At 33.3% G+C, this 22,436-nt stretch overlaps 2 protein-coding genes across 2 annotated transcripts; one reads left to right on the top strand and one right to left on the bottom strand.

The window, feature by feature from the left end:
• Positions 1 to 542: 542 nt before the first annotated feature.
• Positions 543 to 9,271, bottom strand: LOC132560540 (ethanolaminephosphotransferase 1-like). Its single transcript, XM_060225209.1, has 9 exons — positions 9,215 to 9,271; positions 6,547 to 6,615; positions 5,888 to 6,071; positions 5,388 to 5,650; positions 3,394 to 3,505; positions 2,920 to 2,968; positions 1,951 to 2,131; positions 1,471 to 1,653; positions 543 to 602 (listed from the first exon to the last, which is right to left on the bottom strand). The coding sequence occupies exons 1-9, from the start codon at positions 9,269 to 9,271 to the stop codon at positions 543 to 545; spliced, it is 1,158 nt and encodes a 385-aa protein (XP_060081192.1).
• Positions 9,272 to 9,444: 173 nt separating this feature from the next.
• On the top strand, positions 9,445 to 21,854 carry LOC132560550 (poly(U)-specific endoribonuclease-B-like). The gene is made up of 6 exons (XM_060225218.1): positions 9,445 to 9,568; positions 11,729 to 11,838; positions 13,074 to 13,169; positions 14,784 to 15,063; positions 15,554 to 15,698; positions 17,073 to 21,854. Exons 1-6 carry the CDS (start codon positions 9,555 to 9,557, stop codon positions 17,334 to 17,336), a joined length of 909 nt encoding a protein of 302 aa, XP_060081201.1. The 5' UTR covers positions 9,445 to 9,554; the 3' UTR covers positions 17,337 to 21,854.
• The last annotated feature ends 582 nt before the right edge of the window (positions 21,855 to 22,436 follow it).

Here is a 22,436-nt window from a genome sequence, read left to right on the forward strand (position 1 = left end):
GGTATTGAAAATATATAATTCCTACTGAAGGTCTCTATCTTAGATACTAAGATAACAGACAACTCACCAGTAGTAAATCCTATTTTTTAGAGAACATTTCTCACTGATGCTGTAGAATTACACTGCCTTTATATCTAAATGTGTCATCACTGATTATGGTTAGAGAGCTGCACATTCATAGAAATATATAAAGTAAGGTCTTATTGTTTATACAGTAAACAAATAAAATGCTAAAACTATCAACTACATGAGTAAGGATTTCCTGTTTTTTTTTATCCAGAAATGAAGAACACTGTAGCTTTTGTCAACATTTGTCATATCTCTTTTATGAAGACTATGTAACACAATTTGCAAATTACTAACAGACCTGTTAAAGAGAATGAAGAGTTAACCTTAATAAAGCATTATGCAAATTTGTTTTGTTCTGTAGTGAATTACTTTTAAAAGTTTCTTTCGTTAAATATTACAAGCCTCATCCTGTCTTCATGGGCATAGGAATGGGTACATCCTTAATGCTGAACAGTAAGATTTTATCCATCCTCTTAGTCTTTTTTCTTAATGGTAAAAGCAGAAATGTTGAAGTGTTCACACATCTCTTTAACCTACAAAAGATATCATATCAAAACTCAATATAGTGTAATTTTTGTAATACATCTAGCATATGCTGGAAATATATTCAATCTTTACCAGAATTTTTGAAATTTGACTTATAATCATCAGCTAGGGAGTATGTCAATGAAAATGTTTGAATATTTATGTTAGAATATTTTTTTATGTTAATAATTTGTATTGAAAATAACTAGTAAGAAAATTTATGTGAGATTTTTGATGACTACACTGTCACATTCATCAAATGAAGTCATATTTGCAATAAGAGAGATGGTAATGAAATCACTTTTTCGGCTGTGAGGTGAGGATATCTAATCAACGTTTGAATCTTTGTCTCCAAGCCAACTAGACAAATTGATTATGTTAAAGGTTGCTGTCTGAATAAAGAGAATTTCCTTTTCCTCAAGTAAGTTTTGGTGTTAACTTTGGACAAGTACGATAATCATCTAATTTTATCTCCTTTAAGGCACATGTGAAAACTTTTCCATTTGCAATTTCATTTCAATAGCATGTTGTCCATAGGATAATGACAACATATATTACATCTTTGAATGTATCTTCTCAACAAAAACTTGATTATATTCATTTCACATTAAGGATTTATGATTCTTCACTTAACCTTCTTTTCTGAAGAGCTCCACTCAAAGATATATATAAGGCATGGTTATTTACAGTCATTTAGAATCAAATTTTTGATCACAAATTTCACCTAAATGTTCCTGTAATGGCTATAGACAGGTTTTTAGTTCAAGTAATTCCTACATTTATACAAATAGCATGCAAATAGCGATTGATCTGATATCTTTGGATCTAAAACTACCGCCTTTTACATTTGAAAACATTTTCATTTTTATAACTTACCACACAGATACCAAAATGGATATGAGCCACTGTGGTAAAAATTGTGAATGCCCAGAGTATTGGGACTTCTACATGACCTGGCTGTATTAGCATGACTCCACACACTATACCTGCCAGTGGATATAGCATCCAGTTCAGCAACTCACAGCGAGTATCACTCATCTGACTAATGATGAGTCGACACTGAAATTGAAAAATTGTCCATCATCATAATTTCTGTCAGGAAAATACTATTCATTCACATAATGGGAATTAGTTCTTTTCATGAAACTTGTATCTTTCCACTATGATTTGCTGTAGTCCATTGCAAGTGTGAGTTTTGAGAATATGGGATCATATAATATTTTACCCATTAAAAACCACATTTAGTAGAGCAAATGCATATTTAAATCAAATTTTTAGCAGATTGACTTACAATCTAATCCAAATGTGATGCACTTAGGAAAATAAAAAATGAAGATGTTTACTTTAAAGACTTACAGCTATATTGGAAAATAAGGTTCCAGTGCAGAAGTAAAAAAGACGAGGTTGCTGTTCAATAATTTGACAGCTGGAGTACTTCGCCCAGATGATCATGAGACAAAAGAGTACTAAAGTTCCCACCAAGGGACGCATGGCCTCCCACAGTGTTCTGTTCTTTCCTGTCCCATCACGGTGTGCACTGGAAATAAGAAATACACAATACTGTCTATAAATACCAGATTCACTACAAATAACCGCATCAATGATTTTAGAACACATACCATTTCGGAAATATGAAGGCAAGGACAAAGGAATATAGGAAAAAGTGGAACATAAACAACGACTTGTTTAGGGAAATGCTCAAGGATTGTTCATTTGTTCAATATACATTGAACACAATGATGACAAAGAGGTATAGATGTATACACCTCCTGATATGTGAAGTGAAAGAATAGCTTATATAATCATGGATGCAAGGAAGCAGTGATGGCCACACATACAAAAACAAATAACATAAACAACAGGTCCTACAGGAGCTGTACGGCCCAACCTTTTATTTGATAGTTGTGATCTCTGTAGTCTAAAGATTTAAAACTTTTTATTTCTGGTTGAATTGGTTGTAATTTACTAATCAGTTTTTAGCAGATTTTACTTAAAGGAAAAAAATATTACTAGATGCAGACAGTTTAACATTATAATATAACCGAACAGTGTTATACGTAAAATTAAGCAACAAACTAGAGAGTATGGAAGCAGGATTACTAATCTATCATGTGATCCCCTCCAGTATCATCAAATAAGTGAGCAAGTGTGTTTTCTGCTAGATTTACAGTATAGAAAGTGTAAGATCCAATGTCATGCCATGTAATACTCCACCTTAAAGACTGTCTGATTCTGATGAAAAACACCTAGTGAGTCATCAAAAATGATTAATCTTCAGATTAATCGAAACAGTTTCTCTTATAATTCTTTATCATGAATACTCACACATATATATTCCATAAGGTTGGTGGGACAGTCAAAAGGAAAGTTCCTACTGAAAAAAAAAGTAATCTAATTAATATGACAGTTAAAACATATTTCATTACTCAATTTCAAAATGATAGAGAAATGAAAAACATATTTCCATGGTATATATCTGATGTACTTAAAGTTGGTCTGTAATATTTATTATTTCTTCTTCACCTATATTATCCACCTTAAACAACAAATACATATAAGGTAAAAAAAAAATTGGAAATACAGGAGAAGGGTAAAGAGAATAACATCATTGCTCTTAGTTCATTGAACTTCGCCAAAATCACTGAATTCTTTTAGGCAGAAATAATTTGTTCTGAATTTTGTAGTTATAGAATGAACAACATGCAAAACATGCTGTAGACAAGACAAGGTTAGTGATGGAGTAACATTTATCTATTTATAATCCTTATCCAATCAGCAGCTGGACAGATAAATACTTACAGTGCATAGCTATTTCTAAACCCTCTGCACAAAGCAAGTCTGTAAAAGGGAGTTTGAATTGCCACATCTCATGCCCTCCAAAGTAAGCTATTAGGAACAGCAAAGTCATTCCCTGAGAAAGGAAAGTTATCTTTCTTAACAGAAGTGAAGAAAATATCTGGTATGTGCTTTCAAGATTATAAGTACTGCGATGAAAAACAAACATATTTTTATCAGATCACAGATTTAAAAGATAATATGACTTCAATCTTTTCTTGAAAAGCGGATACTGTGACATTTGTTATTCTTAGTGTCTAAAAGACAAAGGGGAAATCACAATGTTTTGATCCTCACACACTTTTTTTTCTGTTTGATTGTAAACGTGAGCAACGCATAACATACAACCTTGTCTTAGCTACTGGTTTCATGTATGACCTTTTTGCTGGCAGCAATTGTTTATTGTCAACAATTTGTTGGAGAGATATCATATCTCTCTAACAAATTGTTGGTAAAATAGACAAAACTGAGTATAGAATGGTGATAAAGGTTCCAGTCCTGGAGAGTCAATCTGCCAAACAGTATGAAAGGTGATGACTGCTGTTTAGGGGGCGTCTTCCCCTCCTACTGCAACTATTAAAATGCTAGGTGAAGGAATTTAAGAGTGACCAAGACAGCCTGAGGGTGCATGCAATCAGGATGGCCATCAACCAGTACTAGTGCTGAAAAATTGATATTACACAAACTAGTAATGGAATCTACTGTACCACTCTTTATGATGGGTCAAAGGAATGCTTTTGGCTAACACAAGCAATGGAGTGTCACCATCAGTGGAGCAATGCTATCTCTTTTTAATGCCAACCCAGATGATTTTCATTTCAGGGTTGTAACCGGTAATGAACCCTAGCTTTGTTATAACAGTCTGGAGAGTAAACAGGGATTGATGAAATGGAAACAAGCCACATGTCCGTAGACATGGAAGTTCAAAGCCACAAAGTTCACCAAGAAGATTATGATGACCAGATTTTGGGACAGTAAAAGAGGGATTTACATTGACCATCTGCCCCATGGAACAACAATTAATGTAAACCATTGTTCTAACCTACTGATGAGCAATGCGATGGAGGACTGGTTAGGTGATCAAAATGCAGAGTTCTACAAATCAGTCAAAATGACTGGAAAACTAAATGCAACAAGTGTGTGGATTTGGAATGGGACAATGTTGACAAACTAAAGCATTAAAAGTCACAATATCTTGCTCTTCCTGTACAACTTTTTGATATCTCCTCATCTGTCTATCTACATTATTTTTAAACTACAGAAATATAACATCTATAATTTAATTCCAGTTTTTTGGTAAAAAAAACCCAACCAAAACACTACCATGTACATGTGTAGCAAATTGATATGTCGGTATTGTCTGAGGTAAATATCAATAATTACTCCAGTAATTAAGTCATACAAAACCTATTACAATGATATGGTATAGCCATTGATTCTTAACACTGAAATACATGATTTATTGATAAAATTTCCTCCCATCATTCACAGGCTTGTCACCCCTTTTACTTGTTAAAGGTTTCTCTGTCAACCCCTAGGGTACGAGTTCTCTGTCAACCCCTAAGGTATGACAGATAGCGCGTGCACCTGAAGTGAATTGGAACTACTTCTACACACGTCGTCTGCTACATATGAACAGTATTTTTACCTGTTTGTTTACAAGCTGATTATCACTGAAGCTAAGGCTCTCTGAGAAAAAGTATGATGGGAGAGAGATAATCATCCCGTACCTTGAGGGTGTAACAGAGAAATCTCCAACCCTCGGGGTGATATTCTTGGTTGTCTAACCCTCGGCATAGCCTTGGGTTAGACAACCAAGAATATCACCCAAGGGTTGGAGATTTCTCTTTCACACCCTCAAGGTAGTGGAAGATTCTATTAATCTTTAAGTCATTGCAAAAGAAACTTTATAGTATTGTTTTGGTATAATACAACCAGATCATAGAGACTTTACTCACTATTTGACTGAGATCATAGCCCCAAGGTAGAAACAGGATACCAGTGTTGTACTTCTCCCAATGGGACAGAATAAAACAGAACATGATACCAATCATGACAAGATAAACCCTGAACACGTTCACCCCGAATTCTCCACGTCCGTAGATAGAATACATGTTTATGGGGAAAAACAGTGTAGCCCAACTGTCCAGTCCATGGTCAAACAACTCGCCCAGAGGAGAGCTACTTCTTGTCCTCCTTGCTTGCTTTCCATCAGTACCATCTAAAACACAACATTCTACAATGACATCTGTATATAACATGATTGAATTATTCATGAAAGAAGATCCCACAACCAGATGTGCAAAGTGTTAATTTGTTTGACTTTTAATTAAATCTGAAATTCTACCTATTTACCACTTAAAAAAATCACAGAATAATGTCAAAAACCTAATGTAGTAAACAATCTCCTAAATGACAATAGTAAAGCCCAGTGTCATTGGTGTTTATTCTTACTTACCTAATGTATGAGACCAAAATACATTGAAGCTGCACAGCAGCCACACCCAATTAGGCACCCCTGGCTGGTCAGGGCTGGCTTCGAAGAAGTGAGGATCAATGATAGTCAGCACCACAAAAGACACAACGAGGAGAGAAAATCCAGCCAGAGTAAGAACATTGGGTGCAAGCCATCTTGGATACAACTGTGGTAAGAAACAGAAAGATGTATATTTTCAACATTTATAATGGTATATTATATATTCTATGCTGAGTTGTAGCACTGATAATGCATCAAAGAGTTGATATCACTGACAATTCCTTCTGGAACTGCAGGTTATTTTTCATCAATTTAAAAAAGTCAAAAAGATCAGTCAATCTGAGGCCCCATTGGCCATTATCATTCAATTGTACTGCATCCTACCATGTAATGAGATAACTGGAATTTATTCAGAAAACCTTCAAGTTCATCTCATTTAACATTTTCAGATAAATACATCAGTATTTTGTAATTTATCAAGGAGAGTATTTTATGTCATGAACAGTATAAACTTTAACAGAAAATGCATCAAAGTTGTTCACTGTTTCCCTAACAAGTATCATGGATATTATCCATGAAAGGCCTAAAACAAATCCACAATATTTATAACTTTCTTTTGTCAATAAACCCATTTGAATTACCTGAACAAGCTTGTCCCAGAAAGGATGAGTGATATATTTGCTGACAGGACTGGTATCAATGGAACTATACTGTGAAAGGAAAGGAAATATGGTTACACTGCTTGATTGTATATACATTTTAAACTATAACATCACAAGAAAAAAATAGATATGCCTTGAATGAATAACCAAAAACTTTATGTGCCAGTACAATATAAATATTCCTGCTGGCAACAAATGAGATTTTATAATTGGTTATTGGGTTTTAAAGATGTCAGGATTTATAGGCTTGATCATGTGTGACAACTGATGAAAAAAGTTAATAGCTGACATGATACATACAAGATACAAGAAGTTTTATTTGAGTCCTGTGTTGTAACAATGAAATGGTAGTCTGGTATATCTATTTCTACAAGAGACAAATCAGAATATCAACAGTACAGTGATAATATACATATAAAACAGTAATGTCCGGACATTTAACCATGTAGATAAATCACAGACCATTATAAATATGCATACATTAGACTCTACACCTATCAGCTAATGTTTGTTTTACAGAATGTCTGCATACTTTCAGACAGAGACACCACCATCCATCCCTCTCTCCCTCATCACCATTCCAATACCTAGTTCAGTAGCATTTCCCAAATAGACAGATCATGTGATGTTTGATGTTTTGACTTGTTTGGTGGTTCTAAAATTGGTGATTAGCATTATATAACTAAATCATCTTGGAAGTTCAACAATAAAATTGGTGAAAGCAGTATTTTGTCAGCAACAGTTACATCCCTTTGCCATGCATCATATCCAAACTTCACCCATCAACTCGTTTAATGCAACTACAAAATGATTATATCTATTTTTTTAAATCTATTCAGTGGATTCTAATAATGCACCATGGAATAAACTATAGAAGTAAATATGTTCGTATAACCATCCACTGAACAATTGGTTCCAGGCTGGTTGATATGATAATTATGAGCAACTGTACTGTGGTAGATATATATATTGTTCCAAAACAATTATGTAACGCTTGCTTTCATTGACTTATAGACCTTCCTGAATTAAAAATGGCAAACTGGAGTTCCAGAATACCTGTTGTGAAGGATTTTTGGGAAAGAAGCACACATTGAAATGAATAGAAGGAATTCAGTGCAGTGTCCCTTATATGCACAGGTAGACAAAATACAGAAAAAGTTTTGTATTCTGCCCTTAAAATTATGATATCACATCAGATAAAGTATCTGTTATTGTTACTGACAATGTACACTTTTCACATGGACCACTGCATGCCAAAGAAAAATTGTAATCTCTGAGATGTATTACATGTTTATATGAAGAATGCACAGAGGCATCTAAAACGAATGATAACAATGACAAAAAATAGAGAGAATATCATTACGAACATAATACAATGTATATACATGTTTAAATTGATCTCAACTCATTTTTTTTTTATTATCACCTTTTTTCATTTTACAAAAACCTGAGATGCAGGTAACTGTTACATATATCTGAAACAATTACCTGTCATTTTCTTTCAATCTTTTTGTTTCCAGGGGTGAATATACCCGGTATTACACGTTTGTTTACATAGTGTTGTTACAATATTAAGTATCAAAGCATGCAATAATGAACAATTTTGAACAATTCTATTATTATACTTCTATTTAGCTGAACATTAAGAGCGATGTACATTAGTATTTTTGTATTCTGTATAACTAGAATCAAAATGTAAAGTTATGAATGTGAAGGCTGGAATACTATTTCCCCATTTCAGGAATCACAATATACTACTATAGGGACCACATTATACCACTACAGGGACCACATTATACAAATACATGGACTCTATTATACCACTACCAGGATCACATTATACCACTACTCATGACCACATTATACTACCACTGGGATCATATCAAATCCTTTACAGGGATCACATACCACTACCAGGACCACATTATACCACTACATGGATAACATTATACAGGATGTTTACTCATATGCCCAACCTGTTCATGTACAGCTAGTACAATTATAACTTGAGAGGAGAAGTGTGTCTCTGCAAGGAAATGAACACAAAAGCCCTAGGCCTGGCTTAATGAGTCTATCTCTCTACTTATCTATCTTAAGGGAAATTGTCTCTATCACAATACTACTAGAAGTCTATCATATTCCTTTGTATTGTTGAAACCTGTCACACAAATGATCTATAAACTAATATCAGTGTACAAAATGTCTCTTCTTCTTGAGATGCGAGTTGGTCTCTTAAAGTAAAACCAGAAAGAATAGTCTAATATTGAAATCAAAATCTAATGATAATACAATAGTACTGCAAAATTTTTCTAAACCTTCATATTCTGATAAACTTTAAAATTCGTCAGCTGCTAAACGAAATATACAACAATGGTTATGACTGGTGCTATATTGGTACATTTATATGGTTCTGGTCGCAGTAAATGGAGTCGTATTCATATTCCTTCGGTGTTTATATATGAAGCTGTACTGTACATGTCATCATCGTGATGCAGTATTGTGGAGAGCCCAAAGGTTGCTCAGCATGTATCGTTTGAGTTTAGTGCATAAACACCTTTTAAAACCATCAAAATGTATGACAAAAAATTAACTTTGCCTTATTTCCTTAAAATCAGTACCGAAAAATGTAACTCTTCTGATGATTTACCTTATACCGATCAAAACCAGACAGAACTTCTTGTGACAAGTATCTATAGGTAGCCATGCTGCAAGGTGAATTAAACACTAATAAAACGTAAATTTTGATTGGATGATAAATCATCGAACGGTTGTATAGGCCAATGAGCGTATCCGTACTAACGCATCTAAAAGCGTCTGCTACGGTATTCGTTTGGAACATCTCGGACAACTTTTGCACTGCCTAGGGGGATTTTGACTACTTGCATTGGAACAGCGAGAGGCGGCCGACCCCTCAAATTTGACACAATTATCAGCGTGAGGTTGTTTTTCTGAGGGAGCGGGTGACGTGGACAAACTCCTTAGTTATCATGGCTAAACATAGGTAAGGATAACAAATGCCGTTATATCGATCAAAGTTATGATTCCCATTGAACGGGAGAGGCGTGGCACTTGTAACATGTGTACAAAACAACTTAGAGAAAACACTTAAGTAACAGCATATGATAAACGAACAGTTCTACACGTAAACCTAATCTTATGAGCTTATTGAAGCGTGTAGTTATTGATTTCTTTTAAGACTCCAGTCCATTTAAAATTGTTTCAATAATCTGCATCTTTGTTTCCAGTATCATGTCGATGCAACTGATTGGCGGTAAGCAAATGTCAATTCTTTCATTAAGGAGATCATTTTTGAAATCGCCTAGCAACTATCAACTTCTCTCTCATGCATTTGCTGCAAAATACTCAAGCATACTACTTTATCAAATATTTTAAATCACTTGGATAAATATAATATTTTAGATTGTCATTACAGATTTCGATCAAAGAGAAGCTGTGAAACAACCCATTACTCTCTCTCATGATCTTATTATTAGCAACCTGCATATCTGCATCTAAACTAAATGACTCTTCTAAGGCATTGCACAAGGTGCCTCATTGCTTTCTTTTGAAATAGAAAATTATTGTTTATATGGAAATACTTTCAAGTTTGGTTTCATCTTTTCTTCATAGCAAAAACCAATGAATTGTTCTAGACAGGGAGGTATCTGGTTGTGTCCATGAAGCAGTGTGCAACATGTTTGGCCCACTACTCTGTCTCTTTTAAATCTAGACTCTTTCCAGACAATTGTATAATGTATCACAGTTATTAATTGTCCCTCAGACTCTCAAACACTCCATATTGACTTGAACTAACTTGCTCATTGGGAGAATTCCTGTGGAATGGTAATTCCATCCTGGTAAATGTGTGCTTTTATCTGCAGTCACCTGTTCTAGTAACGTCTTAAAGCCTCTTACATTCTAAAAGCAAAATCATTTGGGGGTCTCTTTGACACACAACATGAGCTGACACGGACACATAAATAACATCACATCTGAGTTGAATCAAATGCTAGACATCCTTTCACCATCATTTAAAAACTAAATTTAAAAAACAGACATCATTACATGTCTTGTGTGACTGACATGTTAAAGCATCTTGTTCTTGAGCCACTTGAAAAACAATAGGAACACCGTCATAATGACCATGCTCATTAAGATACACAACCAACTTATTGCTATAGACCCACTTATTGTACATGAGACCTCTGTTCACTTCTACCCCTCCTCTCATCACTCTCACTTTTTTTCACTTACCACACCACTCTGGATATGGTATCTGTGGAGTCTCTTAATAGCTTCAAGTAGAAGCATAGAATCATCGCCACAACCATGAAATGCACAATGCTTGTTTAATCCTATCTATTTCTTTTTTTCATTATGTGCCATTTGCCCTTTGTTTGTGATCCATCACCCATCTGTCTGTCTTGAAGCAATTCTTGTAACAGCTATTTCTTGAGAATTACCAGATGGATCATTTTCACATTCATGTGATCCCTTGATCCCTAGTTGTGCATTGTCTGATTTTGGAACCAATTCGTAAAACAACATGGCCAACAGGTGGCCATCTTGGATTTTGACAGAAATAGATTTTTATCACAAGATAGATCTTTCTGTGACTTTCCAGTTTTACAATGGAAATTTACTTTAAATTCATATTTGAGAGATTGTGAAACATTGGGATAACATCAACATTAGATATGGATTTGTTGGTTAAATGGTCCTTTGCTTCCTTCAGATCACTTTTGTAAGATCCTTTGCGATTGCATGTGGTAAAGACACTGCTGGAGGACTGAGGTCACTGAAGTTAGCAATAACCTGTATGCCACATGTGCAATTTAAATCATACTTAATCTGTAAATAGATTTCATTCCTTTCATTTCATTTCATTATGCAATATCTACATGCAGTGTTGCATTTGCCCATAGATCATTAGTCCATTCTAAAAGGGTGACATAATTATTTATCTGTTGTTAGCATTGTATTCATAGTGACTGTATACTACCATCTGGATATAGTTTATTGCTTAAATATCTGTATATATATGTTAATACATGCAATTACTTATTATTAATTAGCATAAAAATGTAAATTCTACAATTGTTTGTGTGTCATTGATTTAGATCATGATAAGTGATACAAGATTTTTTAAAAAAATTTTCAGTGAAGTTCCACAAGAGCTTGTCCAGGATGTGGAAGAAGTCTTCAATGACTTATGGGCCTGTGATAACCAAAAGTGTTACCATGGAGAAGATTTTGAAGTGTATTTACAAGGTGCAAAATGAACTCGTCTTTGGTGTGAATATATGTATCTAAACCCTTTAGTTTTAGAAAAGTTGTCAGGTCTGAAACATTTCCATATTTTTTTCCCTTTTTGTTTGAACATTTACCTTAATTAGCAAAAGGAATGTTGTTGGTTCAAATCCCTGACTGGTCAGGATGTTTTTTATTTTCCTTTCTGTTACCTGTCAGATTTTGGTGCCATTGATGACTTCATAGTCAACATGTAGGAAATGATGAAAGGGCAATAGAATATGGGTTGTTTTGGTTGTCTTTAGCATTTAAACACTTAATGCAAGAGTGAGTGGTGAGAAAGTTGAGGACATAGTTTGTCTTTCTAGGTTTAGCTATCTGGTGGATGTAGGTTGTCTGGTTGGTAGCCAGAGGTTGCCAGTTCAAACCAACATGAGAAGGAATTTTTCACTGCTTCTTTCCATTAGTGATACAATACCCTATTTTGTATAATTATTGAAGAAGTAGTTATACTAGTGTTCATACTGAGTTAATCTTAGCATACATCTTTTGTATGTAAAAAAAATCATTTCTGTGTAGAAGTTCATATAATATTGGCTTTTTTTTTTGCTGTAGACTTCTGTATTTTGAAACTACATACATGTATAGCAAAGTAAAGGAGAGATGTAGAGATCTTTTTGCTCTCTGGATGATTTTTTTGAAGGAAACTTTCAGCTGAAAGATTTAAATGCATAAATAGTATATTTCTATACAGCTGTATCTCTGTGGGTTCAACCAAATCAGTGTTATTCATCACATATGACAGAAACAATATACATGTAAATAGGCTCTCTGTAATTGCCTGTCAGTAAAATTCTATTCCTTTCCAATAATAGACTTATCATAATGTAAGACATCCTTTGATCATTTTATAATTTATTTCTGTTCCTCTGCGTTCTCTTATGATGAATAACGTTATTGTATAATTTGAATTATATCATGAACTTATAATATAAGACATCCTTTGATCTTTTTTTATTTATTTCTGTCCCTCTGCGATCTCTTATGATAAAGAACGTTATTGTATAATTTGAATTATATCATGAACTTATAATATAAGACATCCTTTGATCTTTTTTTTTATTTATTTCTGTCCCTCTGAGATCTCTTATGATTAAGAACTTCATTGTATAATGTTGATTAATGGTGATAGCATCATTATCAGTTAGTTGTTTTATCATAACATTGAAGCCTGATAATCAGTTCTTATCCTACAGGGAGGGCTAGTACTCGTAATCAAAGAGATGTTTCAAGACAGTCGCTGTTTGATTATTTCAATGAGGAAAAGATATTTTCTATGGAGACATACCAGAGTAAGTACATGTATGTATATCATTCTATATCTACTCTGTGTGGCACAAAACAAAACCAAGAAAAATCTCCTAAAACCATATGGAACCAGGACTTAGGGCTTTTTTGGGGCTGATAATTATTTCATATTTAAGCCTATTTCCCAAAATTTGCATTTTATTCCCGAAAATTTCCTTCCTGATTCACCAATTTTCTTCCCAAGATGAGGCAAACATGTAAAAAAGCATCATAAAGGAAATATCATCCTTATATCAAAGGTTCTATAGATTGCTTGGCCATATTTATGAATTTTTTATCTGTGCTTGAAATTAACAATCAGACCTTACTCCAAAAGCACTAGGTGGAATGAGCAAGCTGAAAAGATACCCTTGTTAACACCTGTACACCTGATTGTCATTAGTGCTAATAAGCATTCTCTATCTTTTTTTTTAGTGATATATGTTGTGTCAACTTTTGCGATGGAACCCTTTTTAAAGTGATACTTCTTTTGTCCCCTACCAGTGAAACTTGGAAGGAGGGGGTTGGCATAGGGAAACTATAGTTTTCACCTCCATCTGTCTGTGTACATACCTAACACCAAAGTTTTGCTTTTGTTTTGTCCCTTGAGGGATTCTCATCAAACTTTACACATCCATTAAGTATCATAATATCTTTGACAAGCTGGAGTTTCAGGGTTGTTTTGCATAGATCAAGGTCACTGTTACTATTTTTAGAAAATCATAGCATCTTCATTCCTTGAGAGATTCTTATCAAACTTTATACACTGATAAAGCGTCAAAATATATTTATCATTTCAGTTTTAGGGTTGTTTGGTCAATCAAACCATGTACACTTACTTACAGCATGATATGCAGGACATGCTTGAGTTTCAATGTTGTTTGATCCACAAAATCTGGTATACTTATATACAACAATCGTAATATCTTGAACAAGTTTGAGTTTCAGTGTTAATTAATCAATAAAACCTTGTACACTTACCGGTACACACAACCTTAACATGGTCTTAAAAAAGTTTGAATTTCAGTGTTATTTTTCACAGAAATGAATGAATATAACACATATCATTACACATTGTTGATGAAACTATATGTTCAGATTAAATATTGTCATACTACATTGATCCAATAAAATCAATTTACAAACTAATTATATACTTTCCTGTTTCTTAAAAATTTATACCAAACAGCACCAAATTGGCCTAGTGGGGACATGCACAGATTTAGTACATCCGCGATACTACAGGCCCATCACTTTTGCACTCTGCACCCCAGGATCATGTCAAGGCAAACTTGAAAGTTCCATGTGTGACCCTTTGTGGACAAAACGAAAAGACTAGTCTGATCCTTTGATGTACATCAAACGAATCTCGAGGTTATATAACGGCATATTGTAATGGCTATGAAGTGGGGTGAATGGTTTTTCTCTTCTTCTGGAACCAATCAAATTACTTTGCTTATGCCTTCAATTTTGTTATGCCATGTTCCAGGGTTGCAGAGAGCAAATGTGATTGCAACCCATGGAGTGTTGAGGATGGCTTTAGCAACACACAGTATGATTATTCCATTAGATAACCGATGTTGTTTAGCTATAACAATGTTATGTTTGACTTCCTGCAGCTTTTCGTGACCTATTAAACAACTACACATTGGAGTGTGGTGAAGCAGAACAAGTGACCCCTGAAGAAGTCAAGGAAAACCGTCGGTTCATAGAGGCTGTGATGAAAACAGAAGTGATGCAGAAAGCTCGGGCTTGGCTGATCTCTAAAGATTTTCTGTCAGACGAATTTTATACTCCTGATGCTGTGATGGCAGAAAGAGGTCTTGAGTTTGATTTCAACTTCATGAAGATGTTGTACAAACTTTGGTTTAGCCTTTACAGAAGGACCAAGGGAGATAGGTAGGAACTGATACAAGTATACAGTGTAAACTGCTAACCTGTTTGTATTTTAACTGGTAACCACATAACAGATACAGTAAACCATACTATGATAACATAATGGTTTTCAGCGCATGTCAATGATGATTGATGGCTATGTATATGTATAAGTACATCTATTTGAGCCCCTGCTCATTTTTTTCACCCTCATTCATTAAAAACATCCATAACGTTTTGAATATATGTCCTATTAGACTGATGTTGCATGTTCTAGTGGGTTTGACTGTAAATGCATAATTATGTTCATCAGTCTACTTAGGTAATAACACCAAGTAATGTGTGTGTTGTTGGCATCTCAATGCAGAAACAACATCAGAAATGGCTTACTTTACACGGGTAATAGTTTGCTTTTGCTTCAAGTCAAAATACAGGCTTAGAGGATAACAAAAAAGATAGTTAATACTAAACCTGGTTGATAAGTAAAATGTCTCTATTCATGTTTATCCCACAGGGACTTAGATTCCAGCAGCTTTGAGCATGTGTTTGTCGGCGAGGCAAAGGATGGTAAAATTGTTGGTTTACACAACTGGTTACAGTTTTATCTGGAGGAGAAAGCTGGTCGAGTCGATTACCATGGATATTTTGGATTTAAAACGGTAAAAAATCAATATGCAAGGCAGATATAAAAGATGCTGTGTCTCCTTTTTTTGTACCAAATTAGTAAACATGTTATGATAAATGAGATTATCATTCCTTTATGCATTTGCTAGGTATACCTTTGACCACCTGTTCACTGGTCTGATGGTCCACCTAATGAGCCAGAGAGCACTTCTCCCTAGCTGAGTTTATAACAGGGTTGGTTTTGGTTTATCAGTTATGTATCCCTTCTGACAAGAACATACTTGGAGTTGTTTTTTTCCAAAAGTAACCTCATAAGCTCAGAAACCTCAGGTAAGAGAAAGACTGAGTATCATCATCTATTGTAGATATAAAGCCTGGTCTGACTTTTGTATCTTTCCTCACCTGGTACATTCTACTATAGTGACATCTTTTCAGTAAATGGGGTATGCCTGTGTCACAAGTCAAAGTCATTGTAATCAGTGTGACAGAGTAAACAGGTCAGAATGCAGGCATCACATATGGTTATCTGAGAGGAATGACTGCCATGTTGTTCCACTTAATAATATTCATGTATTTTTGTAGTCGCAGGATAATTGAAATTATAGAGGTAGTTCTCAACGATTATGCTACATACATCAAATTTTCAGTAAAATAGGACTGATTCATGTAGACTTATTTAATAACAAATACCAGCTGTGTATATATGGGTCGTGTTCCGGTTTTCAAATTTTCATTACATTTACTGTATAATATATTACGTATTTGGTCTTAGGTTTCCTTAACAAAGAAAGAGAGGGAGGGGGACGGGGGTGGGGGAGGGGGAAAGAAGTTATTATGTTGTAGTCTTTAAGCAGTATGACTTGTAATTTTAATTTTATATACAGTATTAAAGTTATTAGTAGGAGTTATTAGCTGTAAGATGCTGCTTGATTATTTCCTCTGCTGTATCTATTTATAAATTGACATTTAAAGATGCTATTCTATTTGTGTGCCTTTTTTTACAATCTTTGAGATTGCAGGTGGTAGGCATTGCTTGACTTTCAGTCTTGGAGGTTTACTGTAACTTGTATTATACTTAATAATTCATTCAAATAGTTGTATGGTCCAGAATATACACATATACTTGATGTTGTTATAAAATTTTCACATAAATTAAGTTTATAAGATTGATTGAATTGTGGAGTTAGTGCACCTCCCTATCTAAATTTTTCATCAATTTTGTCTTTCCTTAATTGCTTCCTAGGTTTCAAAGTTTAGGCAGTTGGCATCATTGACGAGTCCTATTAGGACAAAACAACTTTATGATGCAGTGTAATTCACTATTTGGCTCGACTCTTTTTCTGAATTTATATTGAAAGGTGATATTCACTTGTATGTCTTTAGTACAAAGTATGCCATCTTTCTTACAGGACACTAATGATGAATCCTTTCGTCTGATCACCCTCCAGTTTGAGATGGTTGATGATGAGGAGGAGGATGTTGGGGGCGTCAAGAAAATGAGCAGTATATTTCTTGGAACCAGTCCAGAGTTTGAATTGGCTGCATACACAATTCTGTACCTTACAAAAATGTTTGGTAGACACAACATTAAGATTGGAGAGTATGAGGTTATGACAGAATGTTATCCTTTTGGTAAGTTTGGTATTGGGACAGCCTATATTGGCTGTAGATAATCTGTCAGATTTTCTCATCCATCAAATATACACATTTAAAAACATATCTTATATAGTGTAGAAATATAAAGGTAAAGAGAGAGTGACTAACTCGCCACTGAGAGCTTATTTTATAACGAGGGTATACACATCTTGTAAGGACTGTAGAGGCCTTAGAGACATTGTTTATTATTGTGAAAAACCTACAACCTTCTTTATTAAACTTAAAAATTAAGTCGAGTGAGTCATTGATCCTTTGAGACTATAGGGTTTTCCATACATAACTTAAATTGTTTATGAAATTTGTGTGTAAAGAATGAAACTTTTTGATGCAAATTGTACTTTTTGTTTTAATAAATAAATAAAAATCTGTTCATTAAAAAATTTCATGTAGGTACATCTAATACTTGATACAGATTACATTGATGGGTTGGAGGGAGGGTGTGTATGGGTGTCAGTTTTTTTTTTCAAATCCATGCATAAGTAAACATTTAAAATTTATATGGCATGTCAAATTATACTTACATAATGAATAGTGTACCTGTTTTTCAAAACAATTTTCTATTTTACTGCTCAAAACAATTTGCTATTTCACTGCTGAGGGGTCCCAAGCGACATAAAGGGAAGTTTTTAGCAAAAAAACATGATTATATATAGCATAAGAGAAACACTAGATTTAGATACATCATGACAACCCTGGTGCAATAGCAAGAAAAGCAAACGGGAAAAGTTAGATGCTCTCTGTGGTTGGATGAGAAAGATGAACATGTTGAAATAACAAATAATTTGATCAGGTTGGTGAATATTCAAAATGCAATGGATCAACTCATCAATCCAAATAAAGAATATCTCCAAATATTGATTTTAAATGAAAAATGTCTGAAGTATCTCCATATATGGATTACAAATGAAAAATTTAAGAAATATCTCCATATATGGATTATTGATGAAAAATGTAAGGAATATCTCAAAATATGAATTATAAATAAAAATTAAGAATAATCTCACAATAAAATGAAAATGAAAAAAGGAGTAAAACAACAAAGGTTGTTTATTTGAGGTATTATGAACACAATATAGGCAGAAGTAAAGATTTGATATAAAGAGGGAGTGGTAAAGATTTGATATAAAGAGGGAGTGGTAAAGATTTGATATAAAGAGGGAGTGGTAAAGATTTGATATAAAGAGGGAGTGGTAAAGATTTGATAAAAAAATAGGTAGTTGCTACAGACAGGTGATTACTTCAGGTAGGTTTTATTTTGTATTTTGAAAGAGTTCATCTCTAAAGCAATGTAGGGAACCATATGCATGTTAGGGTATACTACCTGCTTCAAGGTCATACATTTAACAGGTTAAGTGATTAAAAATTCAAACTTTATTAAAATACTTGTTAGTTTATAAAGTAATCAAAAAAAGAAAAAGAAAAAAAAGAAAACTCAAATGAGTCCAGTGGCACAAGACAGGGAAATCAGAAGATGTCTTGTAGATTCTATTATCAATTGAGTTATATTATTTTTGAATGTGTGACATCATAATACATGTAACAGTAAAATAAATAATGGAAAACTGAGTAGGTTAAATTTGTTTCATAGTTATCAGTAGAGATTTGATTAATACCCGTTTGCTAGTTTGATATTAACAATGCTAGGGTAACCTACTACTAGATATTCTTTTTTTTTTTGGAAGGTCTCTCTCCTCTGGGTTTCTCAATTGCAGGAGATTTAGCATGACAACATTTCATTGGCATAAAATTGCCTTGAACCATTTGTTTTATCACAAAATACAAAAGAAGTTATATTCCAAAATGTTTTATCAGTATATTGATCTTAAACTGTTGATGCAAGACAGATATACAAATGTTGTTAGAATGTCGGAACCATTCATACAAGGTGGAGGAGACCTACAATGACATAAGACTACCTCCAAATATGATACAGTTGTCAACTCTAACTCTGCCTGATATTAATTCTTGTCATATAATACTCGCATAATACTATCTTAAATTTTAAATACAAATTGAGCTTAATTAGAGTTTTATATTCACATTTTAATATGTATATTTTCTCACAATGTATTTTGTGTATTGCAGAATCGATTAAATTGAAATGTTTCAAAACTTTAACTACATTGATTTTTTGTATTATTCTTATCATATTTTGATATATGCTATTTTTCTTGAAACAAGGAATGAATTTTTGTGAAGCAATAACTCTGTTTTTATATACATAACCATTTTGTGAAGATCACAGCTGTGTTCGATTTAAGGGGTTGTTTGTATTTATTATTATTATTATTGGTGGTGATTGGTAATTTGTAGTATTTAATTCCCATGTTATGTTTAATCTTTTTTTGCCTTCTACGTAAACCAAATGATATTAATTATTATACTACACAAAATGAAACCTGATTTAGATATAAAACTATATAATGTTAATGTATTTTTTTTTATTTCACGTTACTAGATACAGGATTATCTACCTACAGAATATTACTCATTATATCTAACTTGCCTTTTACTGTTATATTACTTTATTTTCTATGTACATTTATTGTAGATACTAACTAATATTTATAAGTGAGATATCTGATGAAGTGACACTACAGTATGTTACTGTATAGTATTTTGTAGTATATAGTCTATGTACATGTATACTAGTTCAATCAATCAATTATTAACAATAGAGGAATTTATAGAAATTATTATTATTAGAAATAACAGGCTCAAAATGCATGAGTTTACCATGTGTATAATGATACTGATTACCTATTGCTTGTGTGATATACATGTTGTTCAGGGTCATTGCCAGTCTGACACTTGCCAGAGATAGAATGAACTTGTAACAGTACATTTAGATTTTGAAGTTTTGAGAAAATATAGCATGCATTTATGTTGTCCTTTATGATGCAACCAATATTGCAAATCAGATATTAATTTTCTGTCTCCAAGCATTGTTGTTTTTTGTTTTGACTTAAATCACTGCATGTGCAAATACTGTGCCTTTTTGAAATTGATATTATTTACATAAGAATCATTTAACATTAGCATTGATATATATATATATATATAGAGATGGGGAGAGCAGGATATTTTTTTAATGTTTCTAGATATAGTTCCTGGCTGGTCAATTATACAAGTGCTGAAAAACATTATATGCTCTTCAAACTTTACATTATGAATTGTTATTGCCTGTTTGTATCTATACCTGGCAACTTTTGATTGGGTGATGGGTTGTTCAAATCACCTCGTCTATGGTCTGTTGTCTGTCAGTAATTAATCCTTTTTATCACTATTAAGATCTACTAAAAGGATATTTCTCCTATTTCATCCTCCTGGTCCCTTGTTGTGCTCATCTAAATTTGAGTCTGATATTAAAAATAAAATGACTACTAGGTAGCCATCTTTGATTTTGACATTTGAGATTGTTATTGCTATTTCTTAAAAAGTATTGAAAGGATTTTTCTGAAACTGGATATGTCGTTGTACATGTACAAGTTTAGAGTGTGATTGGGTAAAAACAAAATGACCAGTGGATTGTTATCTTGGCTTTTGACAATCTAAGTTATCCTTCTTTTTTTAAGAAGCGCTTGAAGGATATTTCTCAAACTTGATGAATAAGTTTTCCTTGGTTGCTTGTTGTACCATTCTATTTTGATATTGATTGGGAAAACCAATTGCCATACAAGTGAATTTCTTGGATTTTGACAGTTGGAGATGGTTATTGCAATTTTTTGAGATGTACTGAAAGAATAATTCAGAAACTTGAAACAGGTATATGTGGGTTTCCCTATAATCTTGGTTGTGTCTGTTGCAACTTTCAGTACCAATACAGTATGATCGGGGAACATCTTGGATTTCGACAATGAAATTTTGTTATTGCTTTTTCTTGAGAAGTACAAGATGGATTTTAATCCGACTTCATTTGTAAGCCTCCACTGATCTCTAGATGTTTTTGATAAATGGCTGACATGTATGGCTTTTGACATGAAAGATTGTTAAATGCTAGATCAGTAAGACAAAATAGTTAACAGAGAAAAGAAGGGAAAAGATCAAAGTTTTAAGAACAAACAAAGATCAAACATGATGGGCATTAAGAACCCTTTGGGATCTCTTGTTAAATATGAAATGAGAAAGTTTTGGATGATAACATGTCTTAGATGACAAAATACAAAAAGTGGGGAAATTTTGATTACTTTTCTTCTTGCAATATGTAAATATGAAATAATTTACACATAAAAAAGACATCTTAAGGTAACAGGTAAATCTACTGTATATTCACAAAATGTAAAATTATTAAATTTGATAATTATTAAATCTGATTCAAATCTTTGCTTCAGTTCAGTGAATTACACCATGCTTTTTTAACATTAATAGAGTGAAGTTTACAAAACAAGATCAGCATGTAGACAGAGTGTACATATACATGCATGTAGTAAGGAACAGGAGCGTATATTAAGATATGTTTTAATCTGATTGTATACTATGTACATGTATTTACTTAACTAATCATGACATTTATCAAATAAATCTCCTAGCTTTCATGTTGATGTTTATTTATCTTTTAATCTTTAAATATTATATCACATTGTGTTTTACTCATCCCAGTATATAAATACAGACAGGTACACTAGTTAAAACTACCTGTCCTAGGAGAAACATGGTAGAGAAAATGTGTTTGGGGGTGGGGGGGGGGGAAAGTTTTATATATCATATTTCATGTATCGCTCTAAAATACTATTTCTTCATTAAAGTTTTAGATTGTTTTCATAACAGATTTCTAAAAGTACACACATTCAGGTGTGTGTATATATATATATTCATATAAATATTGATAAATATACGAAACCTTTCTAAGGAGAAATATTTTAATTAGATAAAATGACATTGTTACAAGAGATTTCAGAGTAGATATGTGTGTGTCCAAAGTTATTGATTCAAGATCTCTCATTAATTCATCATGTTAATGTTATTGTGATCTTTCCTGTACTTGTCTGTTGGACCGACAAGACATTTCTACAGTTACTAAGGGTAACAGATGTTGTGATTACAAGTTCATATTACTCTCTGCAGAACTATCCTGTCAAATAACATGAATGATAAGGTGTATTTCTGGTATCTGTCTG

This window comes from Ylistrum balloti, unplaced genomic scaffold (genome assembly GCF_031769215.1).
Source record: "Ylistrum balloti isolate Yb309-2 unplaced genomic scaffold, AGI_CSIRO_Ybal_v1 Utg369668, whole genome shotgun sequence".
NCBI lineage: Eukaryota > Metazoa > Mollusca > Bivalvia > Pectinida > Pectinidae > Ylistrum > Ylistrum balloti.

Coding starts and splice junctions, on each gene's coding strand:
- LOC132560540 (XM_060225209.1), bottom strand. CDS start 9,271: ATGGCTACCTATAGATACTTGTCACAAGAAGTTCTGTCTGGTTTTGAT. Junction 6,072..6,546: donor TCTGGGACAAGCTTGTTCAG/GTAATTCAAATG, acceptor TTCTTACCACAG/TTGTATCCAAGATGGCTTGC. Junction 1,654..1,950: donor CCTTATTTTCCAATATAGCT/GTAAGTCTTTAA, acceptor TTTCAATTTCAG/TGTCGACTCATCATTAGTCA.
- LOC132560550 (XM_060225218.1), top strand. Junction 11,839..13,073: donor TTTTGAAGTGTATTTACAAG/GTGCAAAATGAA, acceptor CTTATCCTACAG/GGAGGGCTAGTACTCGTAAT. Junction 15,699..17,072: donor GATATTTTGGATTTAAAACG/GTAAAAAATCAA, acceptor TCTTTCTTACAG/GACACTAATGATGAATCCTT.